Raw genomic sequence first — 16,802 nt, 5'->3', positions numbered from 1 at the left:
GATTATCCTACAGTCTCTGAATGCTCTCACTCAGCAGGCCAGGAGCCAGTTCCCAGGAAGAGTGCCTTCACCACATTCGTGGAACCATGCCTCTTGCCCGCGGGCCAGTCCTGTGCCTGTATCCCTGACCATTCCAAGAATCTTCCCTTTAAACATGGGTAGAGGCCCCCCCCAAGTCTTTGGTCTGAATTGTGGAGGGTGCTGTATTGAACTCTGATTTGGGGATGAAGATAGACTCTTTCCAGTCTAAGCCACTCCCCAGTAGCTCTGGCCTTCAGCCTCCTGTGATTCCCTTCTGTAGAGTCCCTAGATCCTAGTGCCCTATCCTTTTGGATCCTCTTGGACCAGGCAAAAGACCTCAGTCATCTCGGCCTCCTAGCCCAGGCCTATACCTGCTGTTGGGAACTGAAGGCACCTGACCTGTGTGGACTGCACTGATTATCACTGAGAGTCCTCAACCCCAGAACCTGGCTATCCACAGGTCCTGCAGAGAGGGCTGACAACACTTCACCCCAGCCCTTACCTTCTGCAGAAAGTACTGCTGCAACCCATGTGCCCGTGGTTCCCCCACACTACATGCTACAGCCGGTACCCTGAGGGCAGGCTTCTCTCTTCCTGATCCCCTCCCCTTCTCCATCCGACCCAGCCTCTTGACGAGGAGACCTACCACACACAGGAGAGACTCATGAAGCCTCCAGATCTCCGCTCCCCCCCACCCAGTCATAGCCTGCCACCTTCTTCTGAGGATTCTGGGGTACAGGGAATCTTCTAGCTGCCCCTGCTTCTCTCTGAGCCTCCTGGTAAGCTTCAGGGGCAGCCCCACAGCTCTCGGTGGAGATCCTGTCTGGACTACTGGAGGCAAGCGCCTTCCAGGCTGTTGATCCCGTCAGGCTACAAGCTAGAGAAAGAAAGGCCCAGCATCCCAAAGAACAGGACCCAGTGTGTAAGCAGGCCTCCCCCACACCCCACCCCTCAGGAGGAAGAGCCTTATACACACCTGCTTAGAGAGTGGGGTTGGCCTTAGAGACCATGCCAGATAATGGCCATGTCAAGGAGGGCGGAAGGAAAGCAGAAATAATGGCCTTTATCCCCAGTCCTGAGCCCTCTAGTAGGAGCAGGCTACCCAATGAAGGGCAGCATTCTTCTCTTCCCCAGGCACAAAAGGCCACCAGCAGATACACTGCTCTTCCCAGCGGCTCTCAGCCCACTCCCCACTCCCCTTTAGCTTCTTGCACCAGCCACAGCTGCCTGCCCTGCGTGGGCAGCAGCCCTCCACTTCCCAGTCTTCTTCCTGACTCCTGACTTGACCCATGTGGCCTATGCGCACCTTCTAGTCCCAGGCCACAGGCCGGGTACCCTCTTTTCCCCTTAGCAGAGCCTTAGGTGCAGTGGCCCCCACCTCCTGATCCATTGCCATCACCTACCCTCATTAACTGTCATTTTGTAAGAAGAGTGACTTGCTGATTTAATAAATACCTAGTTACTGTAATAATTTATTGGCTGCCATAATGTATTTATTAGTCACCCACCATTAATAAAAAGTGCCAGCTCTTTCTAGCACAAGTGTGATGTATTGTGTCAGTGCCGAGGAGCTTCTGCCAGATAAACCTACGCAACTGGTTCTGTTCTTCCCAGTGTCGGGGCTGCGGGCAGTCTAGCAGAGTAGGCACAGCGCTGCTGGGAGCAGGATTCAGGCCACTGGCCACCCTGCTCACTCCAGGCTTGCTTGTGAGGCAGGGGTGGGTCCGTCCTGTGCTGAGCTGCTTCCCAGGGCCCTAGCACCCTAGCACCTGGTGTCTCAAGATACCTAGGACCAAGGCGCATGATCTGGTGCTGGGTGCTGGTCATTGTGACATGGCTTCCTTCTGTTCTCAGCTCTGCCACTACCGGGGCAGGTAGAGGACTGGGAGGAATTGAGCCTCAGGAAGGCTCCAGTGGCTCCGTGCGAAAGCAGTGGCAGGCAGGTGGCTGTTGGCCATCCATGATCTCTGACTTCTCTTTTCTCTATTTTGGCGATGTCTGCTCTGAATGTACCTGGCGTCTATTTCCTCCTGTGAGTACAAGCTGTTGTACTCCAGGCATGTTGGTCATGGGCTCCTGAGGGGTGGCTGTCAGGCTGAGCATGGAGAGGGTCTCAGTACCGGCGCTCCCCCAGCAGCTTCCCTGCTCACTGCCCTCCCGGAGTTCTGTCCAGCCCTACTGCATGTCCCATCCCTCAGAGCAGTTCTGTGCATGTCCATTGACGTCTGAATCTCGGCTAATTCATGCTGCTCCCAGGACCTCAGACCTTGTTCCTACACAAGGTACCACTGACCTAAACGTGGACTGCAGTGTGGGGGTGGGGCCTGTGTGAGCCGAGACTCAGCAGCTGGGAATCCAGGAACCTTGGTGAATTGTTCTTGAGTCTTCCAAACCTAGGCATATCAACCCTTGAGGAGTCTTTCAGCCCTGTCCATAGCAAGTGTCCTCCAACATTAGCTTGAACAACTCTGGTGACCCTGCTGTGATTTCTCTCTGGTCCTTAGCATCCCAAATATCTGTGCTGTGCCCACCACCACCTGGAGACCCAGTAACTTTTGGGACAATGTGCAATGGTTGAGGTTTTGCATTGGCAGCTGTAGGCCTTGGTGCCCCTGTAGGATGTTTTCCTGTTGAAATCTTGGAGTCTCAGAGCTTCCCTGCTGTCGTACCGGTTGCAAGTGTCACGATGCTAGGTCCTGAACACAGGTCCGCATGGCACACCTCTCTGAGCAGAGTCCACCAAGATGGCACACGAGTCCTGTGCAGAGGACAGGGAGGCTTTATGGGAGAATAAGAATGAAGGTCACTGGATTTGCTTAGCAGAATCAAAGGACAGTAATTCGCAGCAGATACAAGGGGGCACTGTGTTTTTCTGTTGTCCAGGGGATGTGGGAAGCAGCTGAGAACTCGGGCTGTGAACCGCATATTACTGTAGGCCCTACGAACAGAGTTCACAGGCTGAGAAAGATGACGGAAGTCAGGGCTGGCCCTAAGGCATGGAGCCAGTCATGACACTGATGACTTCTTGAAAGGCCCAGATTACCACACTAACTGGAAAAACGACCCAAGAAGCTCTGGGTGGGGCTCAGGGCCCAGTGCATGTCTGCTCTGGTTTACATTAGCTTTCTTGCAGAGCAGGGGATGGAACCCAGAACCTCCAGCATGCTAGGCAAGCACTTTACCTACTGAGCCACATCTCCCAGCACTGCTCTCTGCTCTTCAGGGTCACAGCTACCCACCCCCTACAGGTTGAGCTGAGGGACCTTAGGCAGGTAGAGCGCTGAGCATGGTGCCTGCACAAGGTGGGGCTCAGGACCGGCGGTTGTCACTTTGTCATCTTAGCTCCTGCTCAGACGGGAAGGCAGAATGGCCACGAGGCCTGCAGGTAACCCAGCTCCTGCTCGTTTGCCCCAGGTCCACGAGCCTCAGCAATGTCCAGCAACATCCACACTCGTTCTGCCCTTCTGTTTACTTGCCAGAGATCTAGTGCAGATTGCTCAGAGCTTGAGTTCATACTCAGGTGACGAGCTTCCCAAAACTAGAACAGGCTCCCTATAGCGAGAAACAGGTGAATGTGCTTGGCTTCTAAAGTAAAACGATTGGCCTTTACCTGGGGTGAAAGGTCATTCTCCCGAAAGTCAGGCTTTATTCTGGGTGTCCATCATATCCAGCCACTTCTAAGTTTCTGTGTACAGGATAGTAATTCCTATCTGCCATGCTTAAGGCCTTGTAGGCCAGGTTTAGCCCAGCAGGAGGAGACGTCTGCCCCGTCCCTGAAAATGGCCTCACACACTCCTTGAGTGGCCACCCTCAAGGATGCTAGTAGCAGTCACCCCATCTTCCTGGCGTGTACCCTCCCACCTGCCAACTCATGAGAGAGGCCTGACTGGGCAGAAGCAAAGGGGGGCCAGACAAAGTGAAAGCTCAGCTCCCTGACTCCAGTCCTGCACTGTGCTCACACACATTCTAGGGAGACGATCACATAGCTTGGGGCTCTGCCATTCTGATCCTGGGTTTCATAACCTCAGCCTCATCCAGGGAGCCACAGCCGGCTCCCAGACCAGTCTCCCACTGGCCCAGAATGGTAGGTGCTTGGTGTGCTAGCATCAGATGCACCTTGATGCATTCTCAACTACCAGCTTTATCCATTGACCTCACGGAGGAGCCTGGAGCCCAGGCCTCCTGGGTGCTGAACGACCCAGTCTCTCTTCACACCTAACTCTCTTCTTCTCTTCCCTGTCTCTGTGTGTCTCTCTCTGTCTCGCTCTCTCCCCTCCCCACCGGGGCTGCAGAACCGCATGCACGAGTCTCTCATGCTCTTCGATTCCATCTGTAACAACAAGTTTTTCATCGATACCTCCATCATTCTCTTCCTCAACAAGAAAGACCTCTTTGGCGAGAAGATTAAGAAGTCGCCCCTGACCATCTGCTTCCCTGAATACCCAGGTGGGTGCTACAGCCCTGGGCCAGCACAAGCCCCAGTCCTGGGTGTGGACCGGGATCCCCCCACCCACATCCCCTACAAAAGACACCAACTGGAATCCCCCAACCTGTGGGCTGCAGCAGCCTGCTGGGCAGGGCAACTGGAAAGCGAGGGGCCAGTGCAGGAGTCTGTTAGCGTATTGGAGAAGCACGGAGACATGGCCAGCTGTGGACATGTCCCTGGCTAGGCGGTGGCCTTTCCAAAGTGTCCTAATGAATGCTTTAGGGATCGAGGCAGAACAGGACACTTGTGTTCCTTTGCTTTCTTCCTGGTCATTCCTGATGTCTCGGGACTTAGTAGGAGAGCCCTCCAAATTCTCATGAGGTACCTCTCCTCTCCTTGGCCCAGCACAGCCACCGCCTTGTAGAAGAAAAAGGCAGGCTGGTGGCGTGGGAGGGTGACTCAGGGACCTGTGCTCTCCACCAGTTTGCTCCAGACATGCCTCACCTTCCCCATCATGCCAGCTCTCCCTGCCGTCACCCAACTACACGAAACCGCTTTCTTCACCCAGGTCAAACCACTCCATGTAGAGGGAGCTTCCTCCCCACCCGCCTGCTTTTTTTCCTGCTTTTTTTGAACCTGTTTCCCCACTTAGTTAGGTTCTCAGAGGAATGTCTGTACATCCCCCCACCCCATGCCAACAAAACTCGCTCCAAACAGATCCAGGAGGGAAAGGCTAAAGGGGGAGTTGATTCGAAGCCAGAGCCAAGCCCAGCCCTCTAAAGACTGGATAGTTTTATGGTTCCCTTGGGGCAGAATTGAGGATAAGACCAACACCCTGCTAAGGCAGAGGATGTACCCCAGCCTCCAGATATGGGCACATGTTGCATGGACCTGAATGAAACTCACTGACATGGCCCCAAAGTTGGTCTGTAGTACTGGACTCAGGTCCTAGGGTCACGCAGGTTCCCAAAACCAGCCAAAGGAGCCCTAAACTGTGGCACAGGTGGATGACAGTCTCACCCAGCTTCTTCACTACTGAAGATTAGCCATGTGGAGGAGAGGACCCAACAGCCGATACCGAGATGCGCTGCGGTACTTAACATATTGCAAGGGGCAGAGGGAGCCAGTTATTTAACCTGTGGCACCCCGTGTTCATCTGGGTGCCATAGCAGACCATGATGGCACCTCGGGGTGGCTAGAGGGATGGTGAGAGAGACTGGTATTTAGTGCCATGTCTACACAACTGCTGGTCACTGCTGTCATGGTCTTGAGGGAACTGAGGAGGTGCCCTCTGTTGGTAGAGCAAGTGCAAAAAAAAAAAATCACCCCCAAAAGCAAACACAGGAGGCCATACCTTGCTTTTGGCAGCAACTGTTTCCTTCTTCAGCCTCAGCAAGAACTTCCCAACTCCCAAGGCTTTTTATAAAATTGTGGCTATGTAAGGAGGCCCAACGGCCCCAGGTGTTGTCTTAGGGCTCCTTAGGAATAATGCCTGAGTCGTCAGAGAGTAGCTGCTGGATGTCCCCAGTTCTCCAGGGCCTACACAGGATACAGTTTGAATTCAAACATCATGAAAGAGAACAAGCAGTTACAAATGTCATGCCACCATGGGGTGAGGACGCAGACCAAGTAGAGGAAGAGGGTTAGGAGGTGGTTGTCTGAGAAACTAGGTAGGCCAGCATTTCAGGGTGGCAGTGGGACTGTGTAAAACCCCAGGTTCAGCAGACATGGCACAGTGTGGCAGCCGCTCCGTCTGGAAGTCCACCTGCTCTTCTTGGAGCTTTCCAGCCAGGAAGCTCTTCGACAGGGCAGCCTCTGCCACTCTCTGCCCTCTGAAGGCTTGGATGTAGCTTGGCACCAGATGGGCTTCTGCTCTCAACAGCTCTGTGATGGTGGGTGGAGGAGGCTTCCCCCAACCCCACCTGAGGGATGCTCCACCCCTCAGCCTTCACACTGGCTCACCACTGGACTGGAACTCTGACCTAGAACTATCTTTTGTTTCAGAAGGAAAGTCCTTGCCAGTCAGAGCCTCCAATGGTGCACACCCCGGGCAGCCAGCCTGTGCTCACACTCCCAGAACACCATTGTGCTGTTTCTGTACTGGGCCACCCCTGAAAGACTGAAGGAAATGGGGAGTCTTCCTCGTTCAGGGCTTTCCCATACTTTTGTCATAGTCCGTATTAATATGGTTTTCAATAAAAGGCGCCTGCGGAGCAGATCTACAAGCGCTTAGAGTGTAGCTGGCTGGAAAACGCCTTGTATCACGCACAGGTGTGCCCTGTTAGCACCACCCAGCCTGCCAGAATAAAGGCAACACACGAGGAATCGTTAGGGGCATTGTAGGAGCCCGTGGATGTCTCACATGATATCCTTTAAGCCTCGCATTGTCCCCGTGTCCTGGCCACTCTCCCAAGGACTAAGACTGTTTAGTGATGGCCCAGTCCATGGAGGGAACTACTGCAGATAGAGCCCAGGCTAGTTGGTGCCCAGCACACCTAAAGTACCACAAGACCCTTTGGTGCCATCCTCCTTAGGCTTCATTTACAGGTTTGTTAGAACTGCGGGGTTGGAGACGGAGAGGGCTGAGTGATTGACAGTGCTTCCTGCTCTGTCAGAGGATCCAAGGTCAGCTCCTCGCACACACCAGGTGGCTCAAAACTACATGTAATTCCATCTCCAAAAAAGCCCTCTTCTGACTTCCATGGGCACCTGCATTCACATGTACATATACTCACACAGACACATATACATACACATCAATAAAAATACATCTTAAGAAGTCTCCAGTGGGCTGGAAAGATGGTTCAGAGCACCTGCTGCTCTTCCAGAGAACCTGGGTTTGGGTTCCAGCATCCACATGGCAGCTCACAACTGTCTGTAACTCCAGTTCCAGGAGCCCCAACATCCTTTTCTGGCTACTGCAGATGTAAGCACACATGTACTACCCAGACATGCATGCAGGCGAATATCCATACACATAAAACTAAATTTAAAGAAAAAAAGGGGGGCTGGAGAGATGACTCAGTGGTTAAGAGCATTGCCTGCTCTTCCAAAGGTCCTGAGTTCAATTCCCGGCAACCACATGGTGGCTCACAACCATCTGTAATGAGGTCTGGAGCCCTCTTCTGGCCTGCAGACATACACGCAGACAGAATATTGTATACATAATAAATAAATATTAAAAAAAAAAAAACAACAACCAAAGAGTCATGGGTTGATTGGCTTTCAACTTTAGGCCATGGAGAGAGACGTCCTCTAGATTTGCTAATATAGAACAAATGAGGTCTTCTGTGGCTGGCTCCTCCCAGGGCTATCGCGCTTCTAAACACAGTAAGTAAAAGCCGGAGGAGGCAGAGCCAGGCAACGCCAGGTTTCATGTTTTTACCTTCCAGTGCTGCCTTACCCTGGAGAAGGAGGGTGTGGCACCCCTGCTCTTCCTTCCTCTCTCACCGCCCCATTTACGCCCCAACTACTCCCCTGTCGCCCCCAGCTCTCACTAGGGCCTCCTGCCTATTCCTCTGTGTCTCCCTACAGGTTCCAACACCTATGAAGATGCAGCTGCCTACATCCAAACACAGTTTGAAAGCAAAAACCGCTCACCCAACAAAGAAATCTATTGTCACATGACTTGTGCCACAGACACGAATAATATCCAGGTGGTATTCGACGCCGTCACCGACATCATCATTGCCAACAACCTCCGGGGCTGCGGCTTGTACTGACCTCTTGTCCTGTATAGCGACCTATTGGTAATGATTCCAGCACTCACAGAACAGCTTGCGTGTACACACACATACCACACACACACACACACACACCACTAACCAGTACAAGTTGGTAAATAAACTTTAAAGAGGCATAACAAAACCTTATCTATACACAAGTATATATTAGAAAACTGTTTTTAGTTAATACTGGAAAGAGCTACGGACAGAACTGACCACCATCCCTAGCTCATCCGTTTTCCCGGGATAGCACATGAGCATGCACGCATGTGCATGCACACATGTGCGTGCACACACTCACACAGGGCATGGTGGGAGCCTGGGGTGGGAGTCCTCTGGACAGCCCCAGAGTTTTACTTTCTGAGACCCGCTCCTTGAGCAGGGCAGGCAGATGGGGACCTGGTTCTGCTCATCCAGCCTGCCCTACTCCCTACTCTACATCTGACCACAAGGCTGGCTGCTCAGCTCTGCCCTGCCGCTGCCCAGATTCCAGAACCCTTTAAGAAATGGCCAACACTCTAACATCCCCCTCCCCCACAGCCACAACAGGAAACTCGGAGGACCCTTCTCTTTTGGGTGGTGGTGGTGGTTGTTTATTTCAAGAATCTAGAAGAATCATTGCTCTGATCAATCTTACTGTCTCCTGAGTTTTCTTTATTTATGGGAACAGAGAAAAATTAGAGAGATGGGTGACCTGGTCAGCTTTTTCAAATAGCTGAAGAGAGGAACCATATGAGCCATTGCCCAGACCCACCTAAAAGGGTTGAAGCCAGATCCCTTCAGAGAGGGCACGCGGACAAGCGTGAGTGGGGAGGGCTGGACTGGCAGACGGGGCCAGAAGCAGGGGACAAGGCAGAGGTGGGCTTCCCTAATAAGGGCACCCCACTTTGCCCTACCCCTGCAGTAGTTAAAATGTTCTAGGGTTTGTTGGTTGGTTGGTTTTTAAAGTCAAAGAAAATGGTCAGACCAGCCCTATCTCTCTCTCTACAGACTGCTTCATGGACTCTTTGCTGTTGATGTTGATCTCCTGGTAGCATGACCTTTGGCCTTTGTAAGACACACAGCCTTTGTGTACCAAGCCCCTGTCTAACCTACGACCCCAGAGTGACTGGCGGCTGTGTATTTCTGTAGAATGCTGTAGAATCCGGTTTTAGTTGCGTCTCTACATTTAGAACTTGGAAGGATTTTTTAAAAAAGAACATTTCTCATGTGCTTTGTAGCTTTAAAAAAAAGGAAAACTCATCATTCATATTTCCTTTTATTTTGAAATAAAAAAAATCATACACATTAGTACCGACATCCTGCCCATCCCAGCTCTGAGTGGGGCCGGCAGACAGCGGCAGTGCTGGGCCTGGTGCTCCCAGGGCTTCTGTGCACCCATGGCTGGTGGGAATAAGCCAGGCCAGGCTTTCTAGAAGGCTTCCCATCGCTAGACACCTCATATGCCACCAGGCAGTGGCAGCTCTGCCCTGCCCACCCACCTAACTGCAAACACAGTCATTCCTAGTTCACAGAGAAAAAGCACAGCTCTGGCGTATGGTTGCCACAGAGAACACCCGCCATCTATAGAAATCCAGCCCTAGACAGGCAAGGAGCCCCACCCCTTCCCAGACGCCCTTTGTGCTGTTTCTTTTTGGTTTCTCCTTCCGTCCTGATGAGTACTCCCATCCCACACTGACCAGCTCTGCTGGTATCTGGGGAATGGGGTTGTGTGGTTTTTGGTTTTTTTTTTCCCCTTTAACACCACAGCCTCCAGCCTTGGGCAGAAGCCCGTCCTCCTGTGTGTCCCCTCTCCACTCTCCTCCGTTCCAGTGACCTGTGTTCGCTCTCTCTCATGTTGGGATGTTTGTGCTGCAGATAAAAAGAACAAAAAAATAAATAAAAGTTTTTAAATGCCACAAGATGGAAGAAAAACAAAAAAATTCAAAGATGGAATGTAGTGTTTACATTAAAGCCAGTTTTCATGATCAGTCCTCTGTCATTTCTACTTGACCAGTATCTAATCCCAGACCTCTTCACAGTTTCACTGTTAAGACAATATTTGCTGAAGACCAGTCACAGCCATTTCAAAAACGGAGGCAAAAAGACAAAACACACAAAAAAAATTAAAAATACAGAAAAAAACTTGAAAAAAGGAAAAAACATTAAAAAAAAAATCAATCAAAAGCCCGCGGGTCTTTGTAAGCCTTTCTATTCCCAATCGGTGGGGTTTCTGTGACACCTGACACACTGCCAGCCTACTTCTCTAATGGAAATTCATGTGTAGCTCAATAAAGAGAATGTTTGTCTGTACTGAGTGTCTCACCTTCTGCCTTCCAGACGACGGTTCCCAGGGCAAGCTCGCTCTGACAAGGAGACGCTTGGCCACACACCCTGAGAGGGTGGTGGGGAGAAATCCTTCCGCATGCTCTTCCAGGCCCCTCAACATTTGGTCACCCAGGGGAGTCAGTTCAGAGCCCAGTAACTGGGAAAGCTGCCCAGTGTCTGTCTTTCCTGCCCACCCTGGCCCCACACACCGAGGAATGAGAGCAGGGAGTGGGGCAGCTTCCTTCTGGCAGTTAACTCCTCCAGTTGAGCTGGTTTTGCTTCTGGTGGGCAGGAAAAGCAGAGGGAAAAGCCACACTCTTCTGTCTTCTGTGCCCAGGGCGTTCCCTCCAGGAGGGTCAAACCACCTCCCCGTTCTGCACCAAAGCCTCAGGTTTCCTTGCTCTGCTGTCGTCCTGCAGCTGGGCACAGGGTACTCAGCAGGTGGAACACAGGGGAAGCAAGACCACACAGCCTGGCTTGAAGGCTGAGCTCCCCAGCTGCTGGTCTCACTAGACCCCCTAACTGTGGCTCTGCCAAAGCCCTACTAGCAAATGGGTTGAAACTGAGCCCACCAAAATGCCTCACACGACAGACCAATCATTAGGGCAGTCGTTAAAAAGTGGGCTCTGTATCTATAATGCGGTGGGGGGAACCTCACAGGGGTTTGTTTAGTCACCTCTTCTCTCAATGGCACCCCACATGGAAATTCTCAGCTCAGGAAGGCCTCTCCCCGACACATAGTACATGCCTTTGGTTGTCTGACTCCAGCATGGTGTGTGTGGGAAGCGGGGGGGAGGGGGTTGCACAATACTGTTTCAGACCAAGGCTAACAGTCCTGGCTCCTGTTTTCATAAATACCTGGTAAATACAGGTACCCCCCGAAAGTCCTTCTGCCACGCCACACCTCTTTTCTAGTGCTTTCTCTACCAATTACCTACACCCCAGACTGCTGTCTACAGAGGGACTGTACAACCTACACCCCGTGTACACTTTGTTGTATCAGAAGACAAACCAAGCTCCCAATGGAAGGTTGAAGAACAAGACTGTCCCTGACAGGTCTGAGTTTCTCTCAAATGAATGACATCCTACCAGGTTCTTTCCCAACTTCCCAACCTGCAGGCGGATTTTACAGATAGGTAAAAGCCAGTCTTTCGTTTTATTTTCTATTTCCCGTTAGCTGGACATGGAATGGAGGAGGCCGTGCATGCTAGGCAAGTCTCTACCCACGATTACACCTCAGCACGGCCTTCCTTTCTTAGGAGAAAGGTCAGGAGGCGGGTTTTGGGAAGGACAGGGAGAGGGTTTAGTACAAGAAGTATGGGAGCAGAACCTATACATCCTTAACAAACCAACACTGCACAAACTCCACGTACAGCCAGGGTCAGAAACACTTCACACCCAATGGAAAGCAGAGGGAGACAGAACTTCAGGTAGGACAGGGAGCCTTCCGGGACAGACACAGCTCCTGAAGGAGCATCTCACTTATGTGTGGACTGAAGAGCACTCTCTCCACTGCTCAGGAAGCCCAGGTTCAGGTTACCTGAGCACTCAGGAGTCGCACTAACACCAGTAAAACGAAGCTGCATAACCATTCTCTGCTACATAAAAGCCTCAAATATTAAAGGAAAAACACTAAGGACAACAAAAATTAAATATAACCAGTCAGGAAAACAGAGGACTACAAAAGAGTCCCAAAATGCCCCAGCTCCTTGGAGCAGGAGGCCAATGACCTGGCTGACAGGACAGTGAAAGCAATGGATGAGTTCCAGTCTCACACCAGTGCCTTTTCTTAGCACCTGTCCAGTGTCCCCAAGAAGTGACGAAAGGCGGACACCTTCTATGGTGCCCAGAATCCTTGATTATCCAGATATTTCTCTACCACCTTCCTTTGACCCTTGACCCACACTGTTGTCTACAGAGCGGGCAGATCAAGCATTAACTTGGGGCTTCTCTCCCTGGACCATCTTCAGCTATGTGACGCTGTCCGATGTTCTACAGTGTTTGTGATCCTCTGAAATGACTGCAAGTACTTCCCGCCTTCGCACATCTGGAAAGTAGTATGTGGAATTTGCTACTTCCCGCCTTCGCACATCTGGAAAGTAGTATGTGGAATTTGCTACTTCCCGCTTTCGCACATCTGGAAAGTAGTATGTGGAATTTGCTTCACCTTTACTTCCATGTACAGCAAAGAAAGAGAACATGAACACCAGGCATAGAAAAGCTCAGTGCTGCCCTCCCAGTTCAAAAGGGTTATAAAACACCCCAGACCCAAACAGTAGATACAAAAGCAGATGGGATTCTAGTCACCCCTAGGAAGAGCGCTGCCTCAGCTTCCAACTACACACAACACACTACAAGAGGTTGCTTTTTATTATTGTTGCTTTACAATAAAAACAAATCACTATGCTCTCAGCAAAACAAATTTAAAAAAAAACAGGAATTTAACTAACAGCAGTTCAAGGTAAGGCTTTTGGAAGATTTATTGAAATAAATTATCTTTGCCCATTCACTTATGACCCTTTCTTCAATTACCTGTCAACATTCTAAAAACTTTCTGGTATGCAAAATACATTCAACTTTGCCAATAATTTTAGATAATACTGGATTCTTCCCAAAAGGACTACCATAAAACTAGGTTTTGAAACATTAAAAAAAAATTCAATGGGACATAAAACTATGTAACCTATGATTGCATGTTTCAAATCCTTAAATACGTGGAGAATTTGAGAAAATCCAGGACCAAGTCCGCTTGAGGCATGTGGATTATTCAACATCTTCCCTTTGTTTAGTGAGACCCACAGGAACAAAAGCAGGGAACTGGAGGGCTCCAGGGGAGGAAGACACGTCAGGTTTTCTTCAGCAGTGTCCTCTAAACCATCCATGCCTGCAGGCCCAACCCATCCAAGGATCAAATCTGTATGCTTAGCACAGCCTAATGGGGTTGACCAAGGAATTAAAACCACGACCAAAGCTTGCTGCCCACCCCTTCCCATGCCTAGAGTAAGCAGGGACTGGGAAGAAAAAGGAGGCGGCCATGGGGCAAGCTTATGTGATGCAGGAGCACCAGAGTGAACGGGAGAAGTGACGCCAGCTGCGGATCGGGGCTCAGGTCGGTCCTGGATATTAAGGGCAGAAAAAGGTCTCCTCATTCTGCAGCCTGGAGCTTTCTCTTTCTGCTCCAGATACCAAATTGGTTCTTTATACATGATGCCCTGCTGGTCTATGTCCAGGAGCCTGTGGGACTGGCCTCTGGAACACTGTGGATGCTGCCTCCCTAAGCACAGCATCTGACAACAGGGTGGCCTGTCAGGTGTAGTCAGTCTCCTGCTGCGCACCCCCTGGCTGCTGGGATGTACTCTTCCCAGGACCCATGCTTCCTTCCAGCTGTGGTGCTAAAGACACTAACATCAGCCATGGCTTACACCAAAGCAGAAACTGAAACTACCTGCTGCAGGCAGGTCAGTGCCCAAGTGCCCACTTCCTTTTGCTTGTCCAGTCAACACCAGAAGAGGTCATGCCTAGAGTTAAAATGTGCAATGTTTCTAAGGGGAAGAGAGATGCCACATAGAAAGTATTACAAAGGGTTCAGTTTGTCAGCTGTCCACACACTATTAGACCACATGCTTTATGCAGCGGCAACGCAGTCGCAGGTCTCCACACAGCAGGCAAAACTGGGACAGGCCTCTTCCGGTCGGCAGGGCTGGGCAGGAGGCTGAGGAAGATGAGAAAGCCCTAGGTTGTCTGCTGCCTCTGAAGTCTCCTCTCAGCAGCAGCCGCCAGCATCCTCCGGCGCAGGGTCACAGGGTCAGAGGATGTGCCTTCAGAGGAGGGGAGACTCTCTGAGGTCATATCGTCTTCAGAACTTTTGTTCAAGAACCGCCTGGAAGAAATGAGAGGGCCACAAGAGAACACTGAGCGATGTGAAGATGTAGAATGCCGCTGTCGTCAGTTTCCCCTTCCCAAAGCTGTCACTCACGACCATCCCATGACAAAAGCACCCTGCCCTGTGGGCTAAGGTCAGTGCGGCTCCTCAGCATGTGTGAGGCCTTGTGCTCAACGCAAAACTGTAAAAGAGAGGAAGCGAGAAAGAAAGAAGGGCCAAGCAGGATGAAAAGGGAGAATGGGGAGGGGAGGACACAGCACAGACTACTCAATGGACGAGCCTACTTCCCAGGAAGAGGACTATCACATAACAATTCAGCTCTCTCTCTGCCCAGTCCCTTCCCACAGATGCAGCTTGGGGTCTTACAGCCACAGGTCTGTGCAAGGCACAAAACCCACCTGGATGAATAATACTGGCCCAGACCTCGAGAAGCGAACATAAGATTCCACCAACCCAAAGGAACACTGTGTGCCCCAGAAGCCAACAACTGTAAGTGAACTCGTGGAACCCCGGTGCTTTCTTCACATTGCTGGCCCCAGGCAGAGTGGTCACGGAGGAGTCTTACAGGCAGACCCCAGGTTCTGGCAGGATTAATCACCCTAGGTACCAATTTCTCATCTGTATGTCTGTCACACAAATTAGCAGTGCCCCTTCTGAGAACTAGAGAGAAGAAAGATAACTGCTGTAGAGGGCCGAGAACAGCTGGCACCAAGCTACCATCTTCCCTGTCACTATGCGTGCTGACTAGGACTGAAGACTCAACTCACTTCCGGGCTTGCTGCAGGAGGTCATCCTTGCGCTGGACTAACATGCGCTGTCTCTCGTCAGCAGACTTGGAGAAGCGGCTCCCCCGAGCCTCAAAGTCGTCCACCTCACTGGGCTCCACTTCTACCTCACTGAAGTCCAAGGCCTCTTCAAGGCGAGGATTGAGGTCCAGCGGTACACGCTCCGTCTAGACAGAGAGGCAGCTGTTAGCACAGGCCTTTCCCTTCCAGGCAGATTCCTCCCTTGCCAGGTCTTCTCTGCACAGGCCTCTGCTGGACCACAGGGGCCTTCTGCCAGTCAGGGATCCGAAGCAGGAGATTTGGGCTCTGGGGAGGAATGCCAGCTGCCACGGCTCACATGATGCTAAGACGCTCACTGTAGTGGAGGCAGTAGATGGCTACCAGTATGAGAATCATAATATGCACTCCCAACCTACACTCTTGAACAGTGCAAGGTAAACTGCTGGTCAGTACTCCCAAAACTTTCTTTTCAATTCTACCAGCTGCTTAAGAATTTAAACAAGGGGGCTGGAAAGATGGCTCAGAAGTTAAGAGCACCGGCTGTTCTTCCAGGTCCTGAGTTCAATTCCCAGCATCCACATGGTGGCTCACAACCATCTGCAATGAGGTCTGGTTCCCTCTTCTGGTGTGTGTATAATAAATTTTTTTAAAAAAATCTTAAAAAAAAAGAAGCTGCTGCATGAAATTTATGTCCTCAAGGTGAAAAGAGCCAGAAAGGATCCTTTGTGAAAACAGACACAGCAGATTGTACATTAAAAAGTAACAGGATTTCCCTGGTTTGGGCTGAAGCTCCAAAAGCCAATACACTACCCAGATATCCAAACATCCTTAAGCAGGTACAATCCACCTACACTGCTCCTGCTCCCAGACTCAGGGTTACAGGAGCCAGAGCCAGCTCACCACCCAGCTCTGCCTTCAGCCAAGTCCAGAAGTGGATTTGAAGACGGCCATATGGACCTTGGCCCACATAGTAAGTCTGAGACGAGCTGGGCTGCTTAGTGACACTTTGACTCCACATAGGGAAAAACAGCTGGGGGTGTAAGTCAGGGGAGGACTTAGGTCACATGTGGGAGGCCTTGGGTTTCATCACCAGGAATACACATACAGAGAGACAGAGACAAAGAGAACCTCGATACTCATTAATGGATAAAAGAGAAAGGGGCAATATTCAACTGTAAGAAGAAATAAAACATGAAAGATAGGAGCGCTGAGGGCAGCCTCATTCATACCCACTGAAACTTGACAGCTACAAAGTCTAAAAGAAACAGGCTGGAGTCACCAAAAAACAGACAGGGTTGTGAAGGGAGCAAGTGTGATGCCTAACAGAACGCAACTCGCATCTCAGGTCAGGTGACAGCTCCACAGAAGGGAGCCAGCCTAAAGCCAGACATAGACCTTGCCCAAAGGGATCACTGGAGAGGTGCTCTCCTCTCTCCAGAGGCAGAGGCGTCATAAAGAGCCAACACAAATGCAAATGAAGGACGCATGAGGTTTCTGGTACTATCCAGGGCATAAGAAGTAACATCAATACAGACACAAGGCCTCATTACTAACACTTTGAGGGAGCTCAAGAGCACAGGGGCCAGCAGGGAACAAGGAAAAGCAAGTAAGGCAAAGCGCACCGAGTTTGCCTCAGCCCTGCCCTGCCACATCCC

The 16,802-nt window shown here is 51.0% G+C and overlaps 2 protein-coding genes across 3 annotated transcripts in view; one reads left to right on the top strand and one right to left on the bottom strand.

The window, feature by feature from the left end:
* Nucleotides 1-9,464, top strand: part of Gnao1 (G protein subunit alpha o1) — a 147,610-nt gene extending 138,146 nt beyond the window's left edge. The window contains exons 7-9 of one of the 2 annotated variants that reach the window (XM_038313242.1): nucleotides 4,314-4,467; nucleotides 7,982-8,196; nucleotides 9,163-9,464. In XM_038313242.1, coding sequence (XP_038169170.1) covers nucleotides 4,314-4,467; nucleotides 7,982-8,169 — 342 coding nt within the window. In that variant the 3' untranslated portion in view covers nucleotides 8,170-8,196; nucleotides 9,163-9,464. Of the gene's footprint in view, nucleotides 1-4,313; nucleotides 4,468-7,981; nucleotides 8,481-9,162 lie in introns of those variants that run through there. The other variant, XM_038313241.1, reaches the window with a different exon arrangement.
* Nucleotides 9,465-12,831: 3,367 nt separating this feature from the next.
* The window catches only part of Amfr (autocrine motility factor receptor), a 41,321-nt gene continuing 37,350 nt past the window's right edge, over nucleotides 12,832-16,802 (bottom strand). Inside the window, exons 13-14 of the mRNA XM_038312677.2 lie at nucleotides 15,130-15,314; nucleotides 12,832-14,359 (exon numbers count right to left, since the gene is read on the bottom strand). Of these exons, the coding sequence (XP_038168605.1) occupies nucleotides 14,212-14,359; nucleotides 15,130-15,314 (333 nt within the window). The 3' untranslated portion in view covers nucleotides 12,832-14,211. The remainder of the gene's footprint in view (nucleotides 14,360-15,129; nucleotides 15,315-16,802) is intronic.

Source organism: Arvicola amphibius, chromosome 15 (genome assembly GCF_903992535.2).
Source record: "Arvicola amphibius chromosome 15, mArvAmp1.2, whole genome shotgun sequence".
Classification (NCBI taxonomy): Eukaryota; Metazoa; Chordata; class Mammalia; order Rodentia; family Cricetidae; genus Arvicola; species Arvicola amphibius.
Note: the sequence above shows the minus strand (reverse complement) of the source record. Positions and strands in the feature narration are given on the sequence as shown.